This window comes from Sus scrofa, chromosome 15 (assembly GCF_000003025.6).
Source record: "Sus scrofa isolate TJ Tabasco breed Duroc chromosome 15, Sscrofa11.1, whole genome shotgun sequence".
In the NCBI taxonomy this organism is placed as follows: Eukaryota; Metazoa; Chordata; class Mammalia; order Artiodactyla; family Suidae; genus Sus; species Sus scrofa.
In genome coordinates, this window is record NC_010457.5 from 34878359 (window position 1) to 34904499 (window position 26141).

Sequence of the window (26141 nt, forward strand, 5' to 3'; positions counted from 1 at the left end):
TAGGGCTTATACTCTTGTCGGGGAAAGAGAAGAAACATGTATGATGTGTGTTAAGTTAAAACTGTAAACACAGGGAGTTCCCATAGTGGTGCAGCGGAAATGAATCCGATTAGGAACCATGAGGTTGTGGGTTCGATCTATGACCTTGCTCAGTGGTTAAGGATCCAGTGTTGCCATGAACTGTGGTATAGGTTGTAGACATGGCTCAGATCTGGTGCTGCTGTAGCTGTGGCGTAGGCCAGCAGCTGTAGCTCAGATTCGACCCCTAGCCTGGGAACCTCCATATGCTGCTGGTATGGGTCTAAAAAGCAAAACAAACAAACAAAAAAACCATAAACACAGGCATGTATATTATCTGTGTCTTGTTCAGCACTGGGAAGAAAAAAGGAAAACAGAGAGGAAGGGGTGTGAATGAAAATCACATTTCAGGGAACATGGTCAGGAAGAGGCATGAGAGCCAGGACTAGAAGGAAGTGAAGGCTGGATCATGATAAGATCTGGGTAATCTACGTTCAGCATCTCTTAGCAATATTGGGAGGATGGATGACACTAACACATGGGAATCAGAAATAAACAGAATCATGGAAATAAAGGCTGAGGGGGAGAACTGATATTAAATATAAAACCAGAATTTCAATTGATACACCTGCTTCAATGTTTAAGCATAATTGAATTTTCCATTATAACAAGTGGAAAAAATAGAAAGCAAGACAAAAATAACCAACAAGCCCCCAAAGCAGGTGTGTGTACAGGACAGTGATAAGAGTGGTCACTCCAGACTCCTCTCCATTCTTCCCCCTTCCACTGAGAAGACGATGCTATCTCATTGACACCCTGAACACTACAAAGCCAAACCTGTAGTAGCTTACAGATTACCTGTTTCCCTCATTCCTCCATCATTTAACAAATAACTCAATGAAAGAATTTAGTAAAAATCAATTCTTAAGAAAAGAATACCATACATATTGCCTGGTTTATACACACTTTATAAGTGCAATTCTTCTTTTATTTTTTCCAGTTTTGTTAAGATATAATGGGCATACAGCACTGTATAATTTCAAGTATCATAATGATTTGATGTGTTCATGTAACAAGAGGAAGGTGGCTCTGTTGTCACTGAGATTAAACTACAATGGCAGAATAAAAAGGCTCACTGCAGGAATATTTTAATAGCTATATAGAGAATCACCAATGTGTTACAAGAAAAAGAGCTGAAGGTGGGAAATGGTAGAAACAAATTTTTTGAGAGACTTGGGTTATGGGTTTTTTTTTTAAATACTTCTTGCTAATTGTGTAATTATTCCTATATATGCCTCAGCTCCTCCTTTCTTTGGATGACACATAATTCCATTTGACATCTCTTAACTTTATCAAGTGTATTATGTAGATTCCATGGGGAGAAAAAGAAGGGGTTAATATATAAGAACAAAAGTTATTCACTTGAATGGTGATATATAAATACCAATAATACAAATTAAATTCTTAGTTTTGAAGTCATAATTATCACTTTTTCAACTTTCAAATCCCATTCTGAGCATAGGTCATGTTTTAAGAAAAGTCATTGATCTATTCTCTGACCAAGGGTGTTAACTTAATTGGTTTAGTGGAGTACTAATGAGGCTATGATTGTACAGCCCTAGGGATGGACTTGTTAGCTTCAATTTAATGTAATTCAACAGGAAAAAAAATGTATCTACTCTGTAGTGGCACAGCAATAAGAAATAAAATCAACAATCTTCCCTCTTTCCTTCAGGACCTCATTGTCCAACATGACAGAAACATACATCTAACTTACATGTATGTTTCCATCAGTCTGAAATGAGTCTCAGGTGACAGAAATATAAATGGGTGTCATTGACACACAAGTGCTGGGAGAAGCCGAGATAAGGGGATGAAGTGAGGGGAGAGTGAAGATTCCTTGTCCTGCAAACAGAAGCGGACTGTGCAGGTGGGAAAGGGTGGAGACTAGGATATACTCCCTCTTACAAACAGTCCAGGGGAACCGTGGGGTGTTTTCCAGTGCTTCTCAGGTTGGCCTCTCCAAGCTCCTCATCTGTTTTGTATGAGATTCTCTTGTGGGAGGTCTGTCAACTAAGACCACTATCATGGGTGAAGCAGGGGTGGCAGGAAGGAAAAGCATCCTTGGTGAAGAATGGGACTGAGGATGGGAAGCAGAGAGACAGGGCCTGAGGGCAAAATGCCACCCTGAAGAAGCCTGAGTATGGGGATGGGTACGGCAACTTGTATAGACCTAAGGTCGCTGCTAAATGGGGTTCGGTTATGAAGATTAGTGAGAGAAGCTCTTAAGGAAGAAAAGGAAGGACAGCAAGAAGGTTCCTAAATTCAGTGTCAGAGTCTATCACATGTGACAAAAGTTTGTATGGATATATCTTAGGATTCTAAATGTACATAAAGAAACTATAACATGTGAATATACATACTTATATAAATATATAATGTGTGACTATATATAATATAAATAAAGAAACTATAATGCCTAGCAGTGTGTAGCATGTCTGTCTCTAGCCTATGGAGCTCCCTTTGCAAACCTGAATGTGACATCCCTTCTCAGTAATCGATTAGAACAAGTTATTCATTATGCTGAGCACAGACAACCCCATACTGAAGGGCATGGCTTGGAATACTGGGCTGAAGGCTGAATTTCACTATATTTTGACTCCTCCCTCAGCTACCTTGTGATATTCACACCCTGTACACCTCTTTCCAGTGATCCAGCATGACAGATGTGAAAAGACTTAATCATTGTCATTTTCCTTATTACAAAGCCATTGAGGTCAAAGTTCTTTATTATAAACTTTGAGGTCAATAAGACTGAGTTTCAATACTCAGCTCTAACCATGATCTTATTATGTTGACATTCTGAATTTCAACAGCTGTATTTGCAAATAATTATATCTCCTATCCTACTTGCATGGGAAACAGATGAGTAATAAAGGCCAGTATCCATCCATAAACTCCCCATACCAACTCAGCTCTATCCCTTATATACTGGCATCTGAACTGTTCCATCCATCTATTCATAAATATTCAGTTTTGTCTTTAAGAGAGCAAATGATGGTGTGGAAAACTGTCAGAAAACTGTCCACAAATTGATCTAAATTCAAATAAGAAAACTTTGTATTTTAGACTTCATTTATTTAGAATTCCTCATAGATAATACTGGAATGAATATTTAGACTGTCTAACAAAAACAAAAGATTTCCAAAGAAACAAGAATAATAGCATAAATAAAATCAGATGAGGAATATTTTACCAACCTAATAGAGTGTACTCTTTTCAAACAAAAACATCCCCAAATTACACATAATTACAGTGCTAACTACAAATGAATTCTATCCACTCATCTTGACAATACTGGTTATTAGTTTGGATTATATGTTAGTCATTCATTTTGATTATAAGAATTTAGAAAGAACTGAATTGCCTTTCATTAAAAGCAGTCTCACAAAGACTTTAAACAATTAAGAATACCCCTTTTCTCTGTTTAAAACACCAATGTTTATAGGGAGCTTATTACATGCTAGGCATATTCACATGTTATTTCAATTAATAAGCGTAAGATATCTTCATATAACTTTGATCTTACAGTTTGCATATGAAGGCACATGGAGTCTACTGTCACCTGGGTGGCAACAGTCAATAAACAAACACAGATGTTCCATATCTGATGTCCAAGATCTCTACACAGTCTCCAGTCACCAGCAGGGATGCCATGGAAATTTAATTTAGTTGCTAAATAGAAAATATTTGAACAGCATATTTTTAATTTTCACATTCTTTCTCACCATAACTCCAACAATAATTTTTATGCTGCATAGAGTCACCCAGCTTATCTGGTGCATCTCTATTCAAGGTGTGGAATAAAATCCCTATAGTGGTTAGTGAGATCTTTTTAGAGTGTCTGGTATTTTTATAATAACACTAAGATGTTATATTCATTTTTATGATAAGATTCAAGTTGTCTGATAAAATTTAGAATTTTTGAAATTTATATCTGCTACCATGGGTATGACAACTTCCCCATGCTTAAAGATTTTTCTGATTTATAGTAACATTAACAAATGGAATATTTTTGACATTGTATAGTGAAATGTATCAACATTTGGTAGAACTCATAACTAAACAAATCTTTATTTGCAAATTACCAATGTACGATGGTACAAAATCATGCACAAATAAAATATTAATTCAAGAAGGAAACTAGATCAATAGCTTTTAATGCAAAGAAGTATAACATGATCACTGTTATGGTCTCATACTTGACAGGACAGCTAACATTTAAGAAAATATAATAGTCAATTTTTGCTATAGTATCAAAGAAGAATATGAACAATTACTTGAAAAAAATATTAAAATATCCATTCCTTTTTCAACCATATGTGAGGCATTATTTTTTAAAAATATTTTAACCAAAACAATCTAGTATAACAGATTGAATGTAGAAGCAGATGCACAAATCCATATGTAGTGTTACCATACCAACAACAAAAAAATATTACCAAGAGCACAAAATACTACTAAGGATAAAGTGGGTTACTTCCTAACATTAAAGGTATGAATTCATTAAAAAGACATGTCAATTTCAAACATGTATGTACATAATAACAGAGCTTCAAAATACATGCAGCCAAAACTGCAAAGAGAAACAGACAAACTGACAATTGTAGTAGAAGATTTCAATATGCTTCTCACAATAACGGAGAGAACAAGTGGTCACAAAATCAGTAAGGCTATTAAAGACTTTAATGATTATGACCTTTACAGAACACTTCACCCAACTACAACAGAATATACATTCATTTCCAGTGCACATGAAATTTTTTGCCAAGACAGAGCATATTCTAGGCCAGAAAATACTTCTCAATAAATTTTAAAGTATTCTCAAGTCATAAAACTCTGTTCTCTGACCACAAAGATCCTTGGAAAATTCCTAGATATTTGGAATCTAAATAACACACTTTTAAGTAACTCATGAGTCACAAAAGTAATTACAAGGAGAAATAGAAAGGTATTTTGAACTACATGGAAAGGAAAAGATAAAATTTATGGGATGCAGTTAAAGCAGTTCTTGGAGTGAAATTTAGAGCACGGAACACTCACACTGGAAAGAAAAGGTCTTAAATCACTGCTTCAATTTTAAGAAACTAGAAAAAGAAGAACAAATTAATCCAGTAGTAATCAGAAGAAAAAAATAAAAAGAGACCAAGCAGAAAGCAATGGAATATAAGAAAAATACAACCAATATAGCAAAATTAGTGAAGCCAAATAAACTTTTCTTGAGAAGATTAATAACACTGATATATCTCTAGACTAATGACCAGGTAAAATAGAAAACAGAAATTACCAATACCAGCAATCAGAAATGCCCTATCATTGTTGATTTAAAAATAAGGGAATACTATAAATAACTTTATGCCAATGAACTTGACACAGATGAAATTGAAAGGTCCCTTGAAAGATGCAAACTATCAAATTGACTCACTTAAGTAGGGATAGAAAACTGGAATAGATGTGTAAGTAGAAAAGTTTAATTTGTAATTTAAAAACATTCTCACAAGAAAATTCTAATTCTAGGTGGCTTCACTGATGAATCTCTCAAAAACTTATGAACTAAATACTACTGATTGTATACAAACTCATCCAGGATATTTCAGAGGAGAGAATATTTCCCAATTAATTTTATGAGAACATTATTACTCTGACAGAAAAACCTGACCAAGTCATTTTAAGAATAGACTATAGGCCAGTATCTCTTATGAACATACATGCAACAAACTAACTAACAAATAAAAAACCTCTAAAAAAATAGCAAATCAAATTCAACACTTTTATATAAAATGGATAATACATCATGGCCAAGTTAATTTTATCCCAGAATGCAAGGTTGGTTTAATACCAAAAGATCAATCAATGTTATTAATCATATTAACAACTAAACAAACAAAAAAGATCACCTCAATAGAGTAAAATCTTTTGACAAAAATCTTATATTCATTTCTGAAAAAACTATAACAAACTAAAACTAGGACACTTCCTCAACCTGATCAAAGGAATCTATGAAAAATCTCTAGTATCATTCTTACTGATATAAATCAGAATGCTTTCCCCTGATCAGGAACAAGGCAGGAAATGTCTCACCAACTCTATTCTATCTTTTAATATAGGTCCTAGCCAGTTCCTCCAGGAAATAACAATAACTAAAATATATTCAGATTGAAAAGAAAAATAAAAACTGTCTTTACTTGCAATTGATAGGATCATCTAGGAAGAAAGCTATGAAATCTACAAAAATGCCCTAAAACTAGCTTGTCACAGTTCAGTATATACATAGGTATACACACACTATATACCCAAAGATGGCAAAAACAATAATATTTGCATTTGAATGTAATTTTATATAAAATTTAATCTTTCAAATTACTTTCTTAGTGGTTAGATTACTTAAGGATCATAAACTTGGAGGCAGGTAAACAGCAGAAAGATTGCCCAGAAAAGTAAGAAAGTGAAAGACAGGAAGTCTCAGGGGGATGAGTACTACAGCCTTCCTTGACATGCCAGCTGGCTTTCACCCCAGACACATCAACACAGTTCCAATGGTTAACACTTATCCAGCATAAAATATCTTCAGGAACAGGCATAAGATAGAGTAAAGGCCTGCATACTCACCTCAGAAACTAATAAAATCTTCTGTCCTTGCCCTTGGGCTAAATAGATGCCAGCCCTTATATTTCTGAATTCCTTGTTAACTTGTGAAGATTAAACAGTTTCTCTGGCTCTCTTTACCATATGGTGCTATAACAGTTTGGCATTGTCAGATAAAATTTAATTTGTGGGAGTTCCTGTTGTGGCTCAGCAGAAGTGAACCCAACTAGCATCCATGAGGATACAGGTTCGCTCCCTGGCTCAGTGGGTCAGAGATCCGGCATTGCCGTGACTGTGGTTAGGTTGCAAATATGGCTTGGATCCCGCATTGCTGTTGGTGTAGGCCAGCAGCTGCAGCTCCAGTTCGACCCATGGCCTAGGAACTTCCATATGCCGTAAGTATGGCCCTAAAAAGATGAAAAAAATTTTCAATTTTCCTTGTTTTAAAATAGAGGTCTGACAAATAGACCAGGGAAGTTCCTAGGTTTCAGGATGACAGGGGCTGGATGAGCAGATCCCCTCATACTCCTGTGCATGTGACAGACCCCTTTGCATTCCTGTGCACCAGGCACTATTTCAGTCACTGAGGAGGTGCAGACCAAGAAGATACCATCCCTGTCCTGCAGAAGCTTAGACTGGGTGCAGAAATTGGGAGTATAAAATGCATAGGGAGGATTCACTGCTGCAATTCTAATGGAGGGATATGTGAGGCTTTCTAGAAGGAAGGCATAAGGAACCCTGTTCTGGCTGAAGGGGAAATGAAGAAGGGAAAATATAGCACAGGCGCTCTAGGAGTTCCAGCAAAACTGTATGAATTTCATCTATTTGCTTCATTTTAAAGGAGGTCAAATCCCTGCATGCCTTGACTGATGGTTATTTCACACTTGAAATGAGTAATGTCTTTCTTAGATGACCAGCACACCCACTGGACACAAAACACCCCTTGGTGCTAATATCACTCACAACCAACTCTTGCTTTGGGAAACATTCTTCAGCCAAGTGGAGGAAGCTAATGAGGAAGGGCAAGGCGGTGGGCACAAAAGGTGGAAGACGTGTGGCCTGGAACTCCCCATGGATTGACACTGAAGCTAATCTCCAGTTAAAACCATCTTCCTGTTCAGCTTTCTACTCAAGCCGTTAACTTCTTTATCCATTCCCCAGAACCAGTGTGCACTTGTCCAAAAAAGTCACTTGACTAAGACTCTCCAAATCAGGCTGTGCTTCAAAGGATCTTGAACTAGCACCTTACTGTGTACCCCAAATGTGTGATGTTTAACCTGTAACCATTCCAATGGTCTACTCCCTTTGCAATATGTCAGACACTGCTATGAAGTCAAAGTACTTCAGTAGCACATTTATGCTTTCGTTTCCTTTTTATGTAATAAAATTATATATCATTTGCCAACTTATTACAGACACTCTACATGTTTATAATTTCTATATCCTTTTAAAAAATAACATTGCTACTCCAATTTCACCAACATTTCTTCTTCCTTCACTAATAGTATCACTACTTCTCTAAATTTTCAGCTCACTTTAGCAGACTAAACTCTCTTCAAATATCTTTTTTGTTGTTTCTTTCTCAAAAATTGTGATATTGGGGGTTCCCTGGTGGCCTATAGGTTAAGGATTTGGCTTTTTCACTGCTGTGGCTCAGGTTCCATCTCTGGCCCAGGAACTTTCACATGCCTCGAGCACAGCAAAAAGCATAGTGAGATTACAGGGAAGAAAAAAACATATTTCTTGCTCCCCTTTACTCTTTGATTTTGCAGCTTACTCATAATACCAGTATCCATCTTATAAGCTGGAAAATGTTTAATTTCTTGAACTAATTGAAATGAATGCAAAAATCTTAAAAAAAATCACTGCATTCATAGTGTAAAAATGGTAAATCAGTTCACATATATTTAATCTTAATAAAATGGATCATATAATTTTCAGTAGTAAATTGCATTGATGCCACTATATTCCATTATAATAAATGTTTATTTAATGAAATAATTATGAGGCTATTGATAAATTTTTGCACCATCTTTTTTTAAACACTAACCAAAGTGCATTAAAATATGGGAAGACAAACAGATGACTGGATTCGGAAGATGTAGTATATATACACAATGGAATACTTACTACTCAGCCATAAAAAAGAATGACATAATGCCATTTGCAGCAACATGGATGGAACTAGAGAATCTCATTCTGAGTGAAATGGGCCAGAAAGACCAAGACAAATACCATATGATATCACTTATAACTGGAATCTAATATCCAGCACAAATGAACATCTCAGAAAAGAAAATCATGGACTTGGAGAAAAGACTTGTGGCTGCCTGATGGGAGGCGGAGGGAGTGGGAGGGATCGGGAGCTTGGGCTTATCAGACACAATTTACAATAGATTTACAAGGATATTCTCCTGAGTAGCATTTAGAACTTTGTCTAGATACTCATGTTGCAACAGAACAAAGGGTGGGGAAAAAATGTAATTGAAATGTATACATGTAAGGATAACTTGATCCCCTTGCTGTACAGTGGAAAATAAGAAAAAATTTTAAAAAAAGAATGAAATAACAAAAAAAAATATGGGAAGACAACAAATAAAAAATAGAATAAAAGCTCTGGAGGCAAATTTTGATCATATCCATTTAGAGTTAATATTGGCCTATGCAGTGAAAGGCACAAACTCCAGAGTATCTGGAATTTTCAGCACAATATGTTTTAGAATTCTACAGATACTACAGCTGCATAATAATTAAGAAGTTGTATCTTTAAATCAAAAGGAAAAATAATTAAAACTACAAGGTGAAGTTATATACGTGTTCAAAATAACATGCTATTCAAATAATGATTTTATCTCCTACCTGAAGTCAGAACCTGCTCTTCTGCCATTTTCTGGAATTCCAGGATCTGGACACATGTCAGAGACCAAAGCAACACCTCCTTGACTTACTGTAACAGAAAGAAATATTATTATACCTTTAGGTCACTGTTTAGGAAACATCCAGATAATAAATTTATATTTGGTTCATAAATGACAATGATTTAAAATGATATTTTTTAAAGAATTAAGACAGTTTAGCCCAATTTAGCTAAATCTATTTTTATTCTTGAAAAATAGCTTTCTTACCTAGTATGTCAACAATCTTTGGATAGAACTCTTTCCTCTACTAAAGTCTAAATTTAATTTAAACACATTTTCTCAGTATCACCTTTATGACAAGTTACAATTAACAACATGATGGGGAAAAAAAGCATGGTGCTGTAAATACTTTAGCTTACATAGAAGAAAGCCTCATTCATTCCCATGGATGAAATGGAGATGCTAATTATCTATTAAGATCTATATAAGATATATTTTACATAAAATTACCTATTATATTTTAAACTTCAAGTCTGCTTATCATTAAAGTAAAAAGAACTAATGGTCTTGTGCAAATGTGCTGATGTACTTTTTTAATCCACTTTATAAAAAGCCTTTCCACTTGTTGGGATGTTGCACAGGAACAGAACAGTTTTTAAAGGACTCTTTTGCTTGTTAGAGTGGCCGCTACTCCAATAACCATTCCACTCTTTCTAATTAGTCTAATCCTACCAAAGTGATCCCCTCTTTCTTTCCAGAAATTTGTTTAACAGCAGTCTTGTGATTCAGTTTGGTTCAATGATATACGAGAAGACACATGTAGGACTGCTTCTGGAAAGATATTCCTGTTAGCTAATGCAAACCATCTCTCTTTCACTCTGGACCCTACCATGTTTGGATGTCAAAGGTGTAACTGTCAGGACCACCCTGTTATAATCCAAAGATGGAGGCAACAGAATGAATGGAATAGAAGAGACACAGCAAGAACCAGGACTCTTGATATCATAGCTGAGGCAGGAATATTTACCAACTCAGAAACCTACACTAGCTCTGAACATCCTGCTGGATGATTCATATATTTCCTACAACTCAAACCTGTGTGAATACATGATTTTTTTACACCTACAAAGCATTTTCTTACAAATATAAACATGCTCACATATATTTCAAATAATCCCATAAAAAGGAAAAATATTCTCTCTGGATAGATATTGAACTACTTTAGCATTTAATTAAAGCCATGCATAAAAAAGCACTAATAATTATAGCAAGATTTAATTTGTATTGCTAAATAAGGATGAAATTGTGATATGGCCGTAACCTTCATGAAATATTAATCCTACTTGAATATAAATATTTTTCCTAAATATTTAATTTTCTCAATTAAAAAAATAATCTAGCCAATTGGGCAGTGACATCAGCAAGGTGGTAAAATAGAAGTTTCTCATTCCCCATGCAAACATCAAATAAACAGGTCCTCATTCCCCAAGGAAACATCAAATAAACAACTACAGATGTATGAAAATAACTGTAGGAGACCTGGAAACTAATCAAAGATCTATAGCAACTGAGCAAACGCCCAGTGATGACAGAGCTACATTCACAATGGCAGAAAACTTCAGGGAATTTTAAGTTACTTGTGCCCCTACCTCCACTGACGATGGCACTGTTGAAAGGAATTGGCCCATTTCTTGGTTTCCCGCCTGAGGATGGAGGACCAAAGAGGAGCTTATTTACAATGTTCTGCCCTGCCTGTGAGCCTACAGTGTTGATGGACAAGTTTCTGCCTTGCCTGGCTCAGGCATCAGTTGAGGAATGGTGACTGGAAGCTAAGACGACAACAGTGGGGAATGCTGCAGGCAAAAACTGCATGGGGACTGCAGCCATGGGCATGTGGGGGCAAGAGATAAGCAGAAGAATACTGTAGGACAGAAAAGACCCTAGAAGAAGTTCTGGTGAGACATTTGGGGAAATTAAGATATTTTAAAGCAGCTGGGGAAGAAACACACACAGGACACATGCCCAGAAAAGACCTGAGAAGGCCTTGATTCTTCACCTCAGGTTGATCTCAAGGTTCACTGGCCCATTAATTCATGGAAATCTATCATATTAATCTACAAAGACTAGGAGAGGTGGCTTTTTCTTTGAAATGCCAATGTTTTAACAAGGATCACAAGGCATACAATGAAATACAGGAACATGACCTATTCAAAGAAACAAAATTAGTCTCTAAAACACATATTGCACTTATTAGATGAAGTTTTTTGTTTGTTTGTTTGTTTTTGTTTGTTTGTTTGTTTTTGCTTTTTAGGGCCTCACCTGTGGCATATGGAAGTTCCCAGGCTAGGGGTTAAATCTGAACTGAAGCTGCCAGCCTATACCATAGCCACAGCAACACAGGATCTGAGCCAAGTCTGTGCCCTATACCACAACTTACAGCAATGCCAGATCCTTAACCCACTGAGCAAGGCCAGGGACTGAACCACATCCTCATGGATACTAGTTGATTTCATTTCCTCTGAGCCATAATGGTAACTCCTAGATGAAGAATTTTAAAATACTATCTTAAATATGAATTTGAATAAATAATAGCTGAACACTTCTCAAATTTCAGGAAACACATAGATAAACAATTCCAAGGAGTTCAATGGACTCCAAGTAGAAAAAGCTCAAAAAGACTCACAATAAGAAACATAAACTATCAAAAGACACTGAATCTTGAAAATAGAAAAAGAAAAGCAACTTATCACAAATAAGAGATCATCAATAAAACTATGAGTTGATTTCTTAGAAGAACTCTTAAAGGCTAGAAGGCAGTGGGGTAACACATTTAAGCAGTAAAAGAGAAAATGACAAACCAAGAATTATATAGCTAGCAAAACTATCCTTCGAAAATGAGAGACACATTTAAGATATTCCCAGAAAAACAAAAGCTAAAGTATTTAATTACTACTAGGGTTGTCCTTTAAAAAAATTCTAAGGGAAGTCCTTCAAGTTAAAATGAAAGAACACTAGACAACGACTCAAAGCCACATACAAATACAAAGTTCTAAGGTAAAGGCAAATACAAGAAGAAACTTAAAAAAAAAACAAACTATTATTTAATTTCAATTTGCAACTGCATTTTTTTCATTTTCTAGAAAAATTAAAAAGATAAATGAATTAGAGTTCCCGTCATGGCTCAGTGGAAACTAATCCAACTAGGAACCATGAGGTTGCAGGTTCGATCCCTGGCCTCACTCAGTGGGTTGAAGATCTGGCATTGTAGGTCACAGACGTGGCTCAGATCTGGCATTGCTGTGCCAGATCTGGCATAGGCCGGCAGCAACAGTTCTGATTAGACCCCTAGCCTTGGAATCTTCACATGCCACAGTGCAGCCCTCAAAAAGGACAAAAGACAAATTAAAAAAAAGATAAATGAATAAATTAATCATAATCTATGTTAACAGGCACACTATATAGAGAGCTGTAATTTATGACATCAATAGCTTAAAGTTGGAAGGAAGTGCAGAGGAGTGGAATTTCTGTGTGTGATTATTAAGTTGGTATCAATTTAAGACAGATTGTTATAAATGTAGGATCTTGTGTGTATTCTTCATGGTAACAACAAAGAAAATATCTATAGAACAAAAACAAAAGGAAATGAGAGGGAATTGCAAGTGTCACTCTAAAAAATTAACTGGATGCAAAGGAAGATAGTAATGGAAGAAATGAGGGACAAAAAAGCTATAAAACCTACAGAAAACAAATACCAAAATGGTAAAAATAAGTGCATTTCTATCAGTAATTTATTTAAATGTAAGAGGAATAAACTTCCTATATTGGGCTGCATTGTGCCCCCTCTGCCCCCCAAATTCTTAAGCTGCAGTCCTGGCTCCCAATACCTGGAATTTGACTGCATTTGGAGAGAAGCCTTTGAAGAGGTAACTAAGTGAAAATGAAGTCATTAGGGTGATTCTAATCCAGATGGACTGGTGTTCTTGTAAAAAGAGATGAGGACACACACACACACACAGGTGTAGACCATGTAAAGATACAAGAGACTACCGTCAACAAGTCAAGAAAGGATGCCTCAGAAGAAGGCACCTTGCCGACCCTTGATCTGGAAATTTCCGTCTCCAGAACTGTGAAAAAATATATTTATATGGTTTAAACCATGCAGTCTCTGGCACTTTGTCATGGCAGCCCTAGTAGACTAATACACTCCCCAGTCAAAAGACATATATGGGCAGAATGGATTTAAAAAACTAAAAAACAAAAAAAGAGAGGAGAATCACATTAGTCTAAGAACATGCAGAGACTAAAATTGAAGAGTTGTCCAATTCAGAGAGCCAGAAAGTAGAACGGTGACTGCCAGAAACTAAGGGAGAAAGTCCTCAGGAATCTTTGTTTAACAGGTAACTACCTGTTTTACTACCTAACAGGTAGTAAGGGAAGATTAAATTTTTCTGGAGATGGATAGTGACGATGGATGCACAATAATGTGGATATACTTAATTCCACAGAACTGTATACTTACAAATGGTTAAACCATTCACTTTTCTGTTACATGTACTTCCCACTGTGTGTGTGTCTCTGTGTATTCCAAGGAGTCATAAATCTATGACCAACCACGATATCAACTTCCATTAATTTTATATTTCTACAGCCTTTTCTCAAACTCCATAGTTTTACAGTCTATATCATGAGCTGGGTTAAGATTTCCAATCTGTAGGCAGTGGTCTTACTAAAAAATCTCTAAAATTTATTTTCTAAAAATATTCTAGTTTTGGAGTTTCCTGGTGGCTTAGTGGGTTTAAAACCTGGCATTGTCCCTGTTGTGGCACAGGTTTGATCCCTTGCCTGGGGACTTCTGCATGCTGCACATGTGGCCAAAATAAATAAATAAAAAGATTCTAGTTTTAATAAAATTTCAAACTCCTGTGCAGAATTTTACTTCAATATTTTTTTCCACCATCATCAGTTATATGGCTCCCACATTCCCTGAAACAAAATAGTCATGGCTGTGTCAGAAGCCACCTTTTTCAAGGGGAATGGCCTTCACTGTTTATATCAGAAGTCACCCGCTTTAGCGTGGTTCTTATTTCAGGATTTTAGAGTACCAAGCAGGTCTAAAACACAACATAAAGGCTTACAAAGGTATACTTCTATTTCCCCTTTAATGTTTTTCTCACATAGAACAGTAATAAAAAGAAGTAACAGAAATTGGAAGTACCCACCCAAATCAGAGGAAAACACTCTTGATATTTTTAAAGATAATGTTAAAGTTGCCTACTTATTCAAAAAAAAAAAAGTGTACTTAATCGGAATTCTGTGAGAGCACAGAATGAAATAGGTAAGTCTGAATAGCTTGCAGATGGCAGAAGATAAAAAAGTGATGAGCAACTAAATGTAAAATATGGCTGCTTTTCTGAAACAGAAATAGGCTTTTAATGGGATAATGATAGAAAAAAACATGATGACAAACAGGTTATGTACAAGCAAGCAATGAGCTCCCCAAATCCCAACTACCTATTTCTTCAGCATCATGAACAATTAAGTTCTTTGAAAACTGAAGCTTTAAAGTTGGAAAGAATCATGGAGATTCATCTGCTTCAGGCAGGATCCCTGGTGCCTCAGAGAAACATTTTCAAAAGAGAGGAATTTCTGGGTTTAATATCATTTTAACTCTAATTTTACTGAATTATATCTTATGAAATCTAATAGGACATATACCATAGATATTTAAAATAACTGAAATTTTAGCCAAAACCCTAGAGATTAAAATCAAAACTAGGAATATTCAACACATAGATTCATGATCCATCATTAACTAATAGTAAAGCAAGATGTAAAATTATGCAAGTGGATGAACAAATTAGACAGTTTGTAAAAGACTTTGAATGAATTTAGATTTAAAATGCATAAATTATATATATTTGTGTATATATGTATAATCAAATGACTTTTTCAAAGCATGTTGACTCACAGTATATCATTAGACCCCCACAAGATTCCTATGAGACATGTAGAGCAGTAAGGATTATGCTTCATCCATCAAATTGTAAATGAGCAGGACCCTAGAAGGCCTTCCCAAGACAGATTCCCACCAAATCCTCTGCCTGCTTCTTGTCTGTAGAAAACTTTAGCCTCCTAGGCTTTCCCTGAGTTTCAGAGAACAAATTCGGAGAAGTGAGAAAATGCAGAAAGAAAGGAAAACAGTCAAGCAAGACAAAATAATAATTCCTTAGCCATTTTGCAAAGTCTAGGACCTTTAGTTCCTCCTCAGAGACTATAGATAATATTCTGAGTGATACCCTTGAGCGGTTTTGTAGATACTGAAACCACCATCAGATGAAAGAAATTAACTGTATGCTGCCCACAAGTGCATAGACCCCATACCTGTTGGAACCAGAAGGTTGATGATGTAGACTCTGGATTACCTCACCACCAACCAATCAGAAAACATCCCCACACCCCTACCCTCCACCTCCCCTACCTCTGTTTTTAAAAATCTTTCCCTGAAAGCCTCAGAGAAGTTTGGGTCTTTGCTTTGTATCTGCAATAAACACCATACCTTCCTTAACCACAACCCGGTGTCAATAGATTGGCTTTACTGCCCATGTGCAAGCAGACACAAGTTTGTTTGGTAACAAAATCATCGTGTTCTTTGAAGATGTATCTTGGGATTGTCAATTAAAATTCAACATGAATCTATTTTTGAATGAACTGTACAGTTAGACTAGTGCCAAAGTAAAGGAAGCAACAAATGTAAAAGAAGTACAAGCGGGAGTTCCTGTTGTGGCACAGCAGAAACAAATCTGACTAGTATCCATTAGGATGGGCTTTCAATCCCTGGCCTCACTCAGTGGGTTAAGGAACCCACGTTGCCATGAACTGTGGTGTACATTGCAGACACAGCTTGAATCCCATGTTGCTGTGGCTATGGTGTAGGCAGGCAGCTGCAGCTTCGATTCCACGCCTAGCCTGGGAACTTCCATATGCCTCAGGTGTGGCCCTAAAAAGAAAAAAAAAAGTATAAACAACTACTTCTGTGATAAATAAATAAATTAGTAGATATAAGATTTACATAAGTGAAACAATCAGAAATAGAAATGAGGTGCTAAAAATAATGACTAATGACATGATGATGTCAAATTAAATATATAATCTTTGCTAGACACTCCAAGTATCACATGCAATCATTCCATGAGGAGATAATATTAAACCCATTTTATAAGAAAGAAAACTGAGGACAGGGTTACGATTCAATTGATTAAAAATCCAGGTTCCTTTCCCTACATTTGCTTCAGTCAGTTAATGAGACATTATATATTAAAGGGCTTTGCAAAAGTAAGGTTTTAAAAAATAATCTTTATTACGATAATGTGAGAAAAAAGAATGTATACATGTATGTATAACTGGGTCACCATGCTGTACAGCAGAAAAAAAATAATGTATCGGGAAAATTTTAAAAAAATTTTAAATCAAAAATAATAATTTTTAAAAATTCTTAATAATAAAATTCCTTTTCTATTAAAAAAAGAACCAAGAAGGAAAGGAAAAAGGTGTTTTCAACCATACTCCCAATCAAACATACACATGGGAAACCATATGGTTCCAACCATGAGGCTTTAGTTCAAATACCATCTGGTGGCAATTTTCCTGCAGTAAAAAAAACAGATTCACAGGATTTCCACATGAGGCCATAAGCTACCTCCAGCGCACTAGAACAATGAATTGATGTGAATATTAAATCTTCATGTAAGACGGCATTGTTTAGTTAAAATTTAGTTTAAATATCTTTGGAATAATACTCTGAAATAGAAGCCATTTAAAGAAATTCACACTTTTTCGTGAACTTGCTCCTGTGATTTATTATAACATATTTTATTGTTGATACTTATCTCTTTGGAGGACTAAAGACATGTTTCAGCTGGATCAACTTTTGGGACTATTTCTAACCATTTCAAATCTTCAGAGAGGTGACATATGTTTTTAGTTGTCCAAAAATCAGAAATGTTGTTACAAAAAACACATTCTGGTTGAAATTCCTTGGTAGCAATATCTCCAGTCTATCAATGACCTTCAGTTGATAGACACCCCACACTAGCCTGTGTGTCTAGGGATACTGTAAACTTCAGACTTCTGCTGCAATCAGCTGGAAATAAGTCAGTACTGACATTTGTTCCTTCAACATTTAATGGACTCAGTCTTTACTAAAATGAAAAGCAATACCTATGTTTTAATGCATTTCCCTTTTTGGATTTGCAAGAGGTTTTATCTCAATAAGAATAAAACTTATCCATATTACTCCTTTTCAGAAATCAATAACTTGATTAAATGTTCTATAACATTTTGCTATTGTAGTCATTTCTTTAGCTATAACACAATTATTTTCACATAAAGGGCATCGTGTGGCCATTTCTACATACATAACCAAATTTTGGATGCTTTTTTCTTTTTTCTTTTTTTTTTTTTTTGGTCTTTTTGTCTTTTTAGGGCCGTATCCTTGGCACATGGAGGTTCCCAGGCTAGGGGTCTAATCAGAGCTGTAACAGCCTACACCACTGCCACAGCAATGTGGGATCCAAGCCACATCTGCAACCTACACCACAGCTCACAGCAACGCCAAATCCTTAAACCACTGAGCAAGTGCCAGGGGTCAAACCCACAACCTGATGGTTCCTAGTTGGATTCATTTCTGCTGCACCACAATGAGAACTCTGCTTTTCTCTATCTACTGAATATTTGCACAGTCCCTACCAGTAGTTAGTTTTAATAGAGTGGCAAGCCCATACTGACAAGCTTTACAGAAAAAGGTGAAATCAGAAATGTTGACATTTGGATAATCAATTCTCATCATTGTAACATTAGATTTTAAATGGATAGTTTACATGGAAATAAGTTGTCAAAAACATACTGCTTTGATCGGTATTGTTTTAGACTTCAGATTAATGAATGGACAAGAAACACCCTAGAAGCAACTGGCCTTGTATATGAGTCTAGGCTAGATTTTTCAAGTGTTTAATTTCATATAATGCCAGGGATTTTTATCTGTACTTGTTCTTATCTCATTACCTACCTTAATTCTCTGACTTTTTAAAGCATTAGAAATTGAAGGCCCACTATTTTTGTATCTTAATATGACCTGTGTTCTCTTACAGCCAATTCTATGGCCATGGTCTTAAATCAAACTTTTAGTTTATAGTAATTTATTTTTAAAAATATTTTAGCTTCTAGTATAATAAAACTTACTAATGTAATAAATGAATTATTAAGAAACTCTTTCATAATAACAAAAATAAACAAATGGGACTTAATCAAACTTAAAAGTTTCTGCATAGCAAAGGAAACCCTAAACAAAATGAAAAGACAACCCTCAGAATGGGAGAAAATCTTTGCAAGTGAATCCACTGACAAGGGATTCATCTCCAAAATTTATGAACACCTCCTACCACTCAATACCAAAAAGACAAACAACCCCATCAAAAAATGGGCACAACACCTAAACAGACAATTCTCCAAAGAAGACATACAGATGGCTAAAAAGCACATGAAACGATGTTCAACATCACTCATTCTTAGAGAAATGCAAATCAAAACCACTCTGAGGTACCACCTTCCACCAGCCAGAATGGCCATCATCCAAAAGTCTACACACAATAAGTGCTGGAGAGGGTGTGGAGAAAAAGGAACCCTGTTACACTGTTGGTGGGATGGTAAATTGGTGCAACCACTGGGGAAAACAGGATGGAGAGTCCTCAGAAAACTAAAAATAGAACTACCATTTGATCTAGCAATCCCACTCCTGGGCATCTATCCAGAGAAAACCATGACTCAAAAAGACACATGTACTCCAGTAGTCACTGCAGCACCATTTTCAATAGCCAAGACCTGGAAACAACCTAAATGTCCATTGACAGAGGAGTGGATCAAGAAGAGGTGGTACATACACACGATGGAATAGTACTCAGCCATTAAAAGGAACAGACTACCGGCATTTTTAGCAACATGGATGGACCTAGAAATTATCATGCGAAGTGAAGTCACTCAGACAATGAGACACCAACATCAAATGCTATCACTGACATGTGGAGTCTGAAAAACGGACACAATGAACTTCTTTTCAGAACAGATAGCGGCTCACAGACTTTGAAAAACTGATGGTTTCCAAAGGAGACAGGTTGGGGGGTGGGGGGATGTGTTGGGTTTGTGGGATGGAAATCCTATAAAATTGGATTGTGACGATCATTGTACAACTATAAATATAACAAATTCATTGAGTAATAAAAATACATATAAAAATAAATTAAAAAAGAAACTCTTTCAAGAAATGTTTAATGACTATTATACAACAAATAAAGACTATTTGGTGGGCATTCAGAACCTTGTGAGGTTCTAACATTATTCTAACCACTGCCTGCAGGCAACTTATGGTCCAGGTAATTTTAAAAACTCCAAATTCTCTGTTAAGCTTTCTTTTCTTTCCACTAACATTCCCTCTTTTTGACTGGTTTTCTGTCAAAGAGAAGAACAAGATTTCTTATAAGCGATATGGTATTATTAATTATCCTTGCAACTGTTAAAATCACTATGGCAGCAAATATTCAAAGAGGGGTTATTTTCTTTACGTATCTTCAAGTTAAAGCAAGATGTTTATTTGCTATTCAAATAAAATGAAAAATAAGTATGTGCCAGTGCAAAATGAGTATAAATTAATAGCAATACCTGAACTTTTTACAAAATCCCTGAGAACTGTCCTCATTGCTGTTGATTCCATATCATCCTCTTAGAAGTTAACTTGGATGTATCCTGGCAGCAACAAAAAGAGATGTCTCTGACCTCTGCTGGCTCCCACAAATGCAGAGTGACCGTCACCTGGGGACTAAGCTGCCTTAGCTGGAGGTTCCACAGCCTGTCACTTCTGCTCTAGTCTTTTTGTGAAAATTAAGGACTCTGGACTTATGATTCATGAATAATTTTTAGAGCCACTCAAAGATGTCTTACAGGATACCTATTATTCATGGTCTTCTAACGGTAAAGACAGCACTGGACAAGGCCAATTTAGATTACCATTTTGCATAGGATCTAAAGCGTTAGTCTTATAACCTTTAAATGAGAGAAAAGGGGGGAAAAAACTCAATGAATACTTGTTTTCAGGATTACATACATGAATATATAAAATTATGTTATATTTATATTTAAATATTTTATTTTAAAGATAATACATTTTAAATCCTTAGTTGTCAATTATTAGATTTAAAAATTATGAAATATGAATTATCTCAGTGATGAGTACCCATAGAAAGTTTCTTTTTTGTTATAGTTTATAAGTGATTTCAGAAGCTTATATTTAAGTACGTTCTGACTAATACAGTAAATATAAATACTATCAACATGAAGATGTTCTTGATGTTGATGGAGATTCCTTTTTTTTTTTTTTTTTTTGTCTTTTGTCTTTTTTTGTTGTTATTGTTGCTATTTCTTGGGCCGCTCCCGCGGCATATGGAGGTTCCCAGGCTAGGGGTTGAATCAGAGCTGTAGCCACCGGCCTACACCAGAGCCACAGCAACGTGGGATCCCAGCTGCATCTGCAACCTACACCACAGCTCACGGCAACGCCGGATCCTTAACCCACTGAGCAAGGGCAGGGACCGAACCCGCAACCTCATGGTTCCTAGTCGGATTCGTTAACCACTGCGCCACGACGGGAACTCCAGGAGATTCCTTTTTTTTTTAATTGAAGTCTAGTTGATTTACAATGTTGTGTTAATTTCAGGTGTAGAGCAAAGTGATTCAATTATATATATATATATATATATATATATATATATATATATATACACACAAACACACACATATAAATATATTTCTGATTCTTTTCCATCACAGATTCTTAAATAGAGTCAGAGTCTCACCCTGTCACATGTGCATTTCACGTGACTTTCAGATACATCCAACTTCATTATACTCATGTATACATGTGTGTGTATTTAGTTACAGGTAGTTATAATATGAAATTTAAAAATGAACTACAGATGGTCCACAACTTACAATGGTCTGACTTACAATTTTTTGATGTTTGATGGTGTGAAAGAGATATGCATTCAATAGAAACCATACTTTGAATCTTGAATTTTGATCTTTTCCTGGCTAGTGATACATGCTCAGATCACCTCTTTTCTCATGATGCTGGTCAGTGGCAGGAGCCACTACTCCTTGTCAGCCTCCATCATGAAGGTCTCTCAACAGCCCATATATTTACAACCATCCTGGACCCAGACAACTGTTCCGTTTTTCATGTTCAGTATATTTTTCAATAAATGAATGTGATATTCAACACTCTACTATAAAATAAACTTTGTATTGGATGATTTTGCCCAAGGCTAGTGTTCTGAACATGCTGAAGGTGGGTTGGGCTAAGCTATGATGTTCCACAGGTTCGTGTATCGAATGCACTTCCGCTTAACCATATTTTCAACTTATGATGGGCTAGGAGGACATAACCCCATTGTGAGTCAAGGAAGATTTGTGTATATATGTATATGTGTGTGTGTGTGTGTGTGTGTGTGAGTGTGTGTGTACAGTAAAAATATTTACATATATGTGTGTGTATAGTAAAAATATTTATTTTAAAATACTTCCTTTGAATTGGATTTTTCAAAATGGTAAATATGGGATTATGCTTAATCAATATTTTATGTTTCCTTTTTCTGTTTCCTTATATATATATATATATATATATATATATAGTGTGTGTATAGTAAAAATATTTATATATATGTGTGAGTGTGCATAGTAAAAATATTTATTTTAAAATATTTTCTTCAAATTGGGTTTTTCACTTTTTTAAATGGTAAATATCATCTCATGGGATTACACAATCAATATTTTTATATTCCCTTATAAAATCAAAGTTTGGTAAGTGGTGAAAGGAACAGCATTTAAGCTAATTTGGCAACATCTTTCATACTGAAAGGACCACACATAATTCCTGATAAAAAGGGAAAGTAATCAGGTATCATTGCTAGAGGATATAAACTGAAAAATAAGATGAAAGGCTTGTGTTAGAAAAGTCACAGAAATTTTTGTGATGAAAAAAATTACACAATATAGTCCAAATTCTTTACTTTCAATTCTAGAGAGTAAAGAGCAGGAGGGTTAAACGACCTTCAAGGTGTGGGTGGTGGAACAGGAATTAAACACAGATGATTTCAGCAGCTGTGGGACCTTGGGCAAGCTTAGTGCTGAGCCTTTATGAACCTGCATCTGCTCACCTGAAATACCTGCCATGCAATGTACTGTGAAGATTTAGTGTCTTAGCCTTACAATACTCCTGCAATTCCTAATAAAAAGAATATTTCCACCAGCATTTGTTCCTCTCCTCCTTCTACTGTAAACATCTTGGGCTAAATTATTTCAGTGTTTTCTTTCAAATCCAATATTTCATGAGTCTGTCTCTATGATTCTCATCCTCAGGGAAATTCTATAGAGGGATGTTACAACACACAAGATTAGGGGAATTTTACATTACAAAAGATTAGGGAAAATAGCCCATGGTAGACATGGAAAAAATGCAGGTAAAATGATATTAACACTGAAAGCAACATGTACTTTTCATAAAGTAAAAAACAAAGATGACTTGCATAGTGTAAGCAAAAGCTAAGAGATATAACTTCAGAATTGTCCTTTCAAAAACACAGGGTTTCGTGTCTCATAACTCAAACAAAACCAGTTGTATAGGAAATCATGCCTTTCAACTTAGAAGTAAGTGGATTTGAAATTTTGTTTTCACAGTATTTATACTTGTTTCTTACAGCACTATTGTGTTATGTTTAAAAGCTGGCAAGAGATGTTAACATATTTTTTGAGCAGACTGCATTTTTATGCATAAGAAGCAAACAATTCAAATAATTGGGGGGTTTTGATATGTAAGAGTAATCTAAATCACCATGGAAATAACACTTGGAAACAGAAATAGCAAATTAATTGTGGCCAATTCCATTTAGTTATTCACCATCCATTCAGCAATATACTGATTGAACGCCCAGTACAGGGGGCCTCTGTGTTAGCCTCTGGGAGGTTTAACAAGACCTCATGGAGAAAGCACCATGCAATGAAACCTCAAAGCAGCACTCCTTACAAACTGTGGAGTGGGTGCTTTGGAGCAAAGAACAGAACAGCCTTAAGAGTGGGAGGAGGGAGGATCAGATTTAGGATGGGGTCACAGCTGGCCCCTGAAGGCAAATGACACTTAAACTGGAACTTATACGATTAGTGAAGTTAGATACAGATAGAGTGAACATAACAGCCCTCTTGGCCAGTAAATCACGCAAATCAAGCTCCTTGGGATGGGAACATTCAGAGGATCAACGAAAGAAAGGCAAGTTGCATTTCACTGCAGATTGAACAGAAGTAGGAACCGAATGGGAAAGCCCTGAAGATGTCTAGGTGAGAAGGTCTGACTTATGCGAAACGCTTCAATTGGCTAATCCCACAGGATGGGCAGATGGAGGGGGGAACTGTCCATGTGGTCCGCACAAACGATGGTGCTGTCTTGGACGGGCAGCTGACCAGGAGATGGAAAGCAACCTGCAGATACTGTGTTAGAGATAAAATGGAAATGATTTTGGGATTGGTTAGGTCATAAGGATTGGGGGAAAAATTATCTGCCAGAAGTAGCTGACTGTAGGACCCTATTATTACAGTGGTGTGGAATGCAAGAGAACAGATCAAGATGAGAAGCAGAAGAGTCCATTTTTGATCTGTTATACTGAAGATGCCAATAGACAGCCAGTGGACAGGCCAACAAGTATGCTGGATTTATGTGTCTGTGTCAGAAGTGATGTAGCGGGGGAGTTGTTGTCACATGGGTGATATTTATTTTTATTTATTTATTTATTTTTCCTTTTTTTATTACTAGATGAATCTATTACATTTATAATTGTAAATTATAAATGGGGGGTATGAGGTTGCTTATATCACTTAATTGCCCCTCCTACATCTTGATGAGGCCTCCTCTTTGTCTTCTGGAGTAGGATATCTTTTTGCAAGTTTCTGGTCCATTTGGCTGAAGATTGCTCAGCATTTGGTTGTAAATTTTGTTGTTTTTATGAGAGAAGCTGAGCTCCAGTCCTTCTATTCTGCCATCTTGATCCCATCTCCTGCCCATTTTTTTCACATGGGTGCTATTTAAACCTTGATGTGATATAGAGTGAGACTCGATCATCTCTCTCACCCTGGAAAAATCCTGGCTTGCTTCTTGGCACATGCTGCTCCTCCCTGAAACACCTGTCAGCCCCATCTTCATGGCACTGCCTTTTCACAAGGAGACCAGCCCAAGGTCACCTCCCCCTAGAACCCTTCCATGACCACCCACCCTAGCTAAAGAAGCAGCCTCTCTACACCATTTTCTATCCTGGGACTCATTTTATTTTCTTGATAGCACTTAGCCCTATTGGAAATTATATTAGTTATTTATTTAGGACTCTTCCTACATAAGTAAACCCCTTGAAGTAGAGAGTTTTCTGTCATGTTCAGTATTCTATTCCCAGAATCTGTACAGGGACCAGCACAGGGAGGAAAACAATACAGCTTAGCTGATGACTAATTTGAGAAACAACAGAAGTCAGCCTCTGGCTGAGTCTGGAGTGGTTCCAACATCTTCAGGTCAAGAACAGGCAGATAAAATAGCCAAGCTAGTGAGAAGGGGCACTCAAGGAGGCAGCCTTGATGTCAGGGGAGTCAAGATAAGAGAATTTTCCAAGATGAAAACTGTTCAAAACAATGTTAAGAAGTGAAGTAAGTAGTTTAAAAAATATATCCACTGGTTTGGCAATATGGGAGATGTCTGGTGATTTTAGCAAGTTCAGATCAGGTTGAATAATTAAAGACTGAAGTCCTCAGGTAAGGGAGGGAATTTAACTATTCAAGGAAAATATTCCAAATACAGCTCTCAAAGTGTTTATCTTGAAGCAAGTTGGGATTTTTCTGCTTAGACACTAGCAGGTAAACAAGTGACCTGAAATACTTAACCTGTCTTTAAAACATGAAATCTGCCTCCCTCCAAAGACAATCTGGCTTCATCTATATTAGACTAAGGTCTTAACTACTCCCGAAGAGACGCCTCTCCCTGCCCTTCCAAATTGCAGCTCAGTACTCCGTATATTACAAATTGCGCAGTTAGAGAATTCTAGTTCTATAACCATAGGTACATTTGCCATTTGCCTCTCATCATTTATGTAGGAATTTTTCTTTCAGAGTTCATTATTACCGGGAGAAAATTAGCAAGTTTTTTCTTGGAAATTCTCAGTAGAAAAAAACTAATAAAAATGCAAACATACACTGCAAGATTAAAAGTACTCAGGCAATTTTAAAAGGCTGTGATGTGCAATGTTAGCTTTTAAGTGTGTGATGCTGTAACCATGTTGTTATAGAAGGGTCAAGTTTTAGGTCAACAGCACTGGTTGGGAACATCCTATTTTGCTCCATGGACCTCCATTCCTAACTGTCCCATCCCTGGTTACTCTCACCTAGATGTTGAACCCAAATGAAAGACTGTCCCTGGGGTATCTCCAGCTTAACAAGAGATTATTTTTTAGTAAGAGAAGTGCCAAAAGCTTCTCAGTTGAACTGCAA

At 36.2% G+C, this 26141-nt stretch overlaps 1 protein-coding gene across 1 annotated transcript in view; it reads right to left on the reverse strand.

Annotated features, from left to right (window-relative positions):
- The window catches only part of CSMD1 (CUB and Sushi multiple domains 1), a 1882041-nt gene that overhangs the window by 516637 nt on the left and 1339263 nt on the right, over positions 1 to 26141 (reverse strand). The window contains 1 exon segment of the mRNA XM_021075826.1: positions 9523 to 9610. Within this exon segment, the coding sequence (XP_020931485.1) occupies positions 9523 to 9610 (88 nt within the window).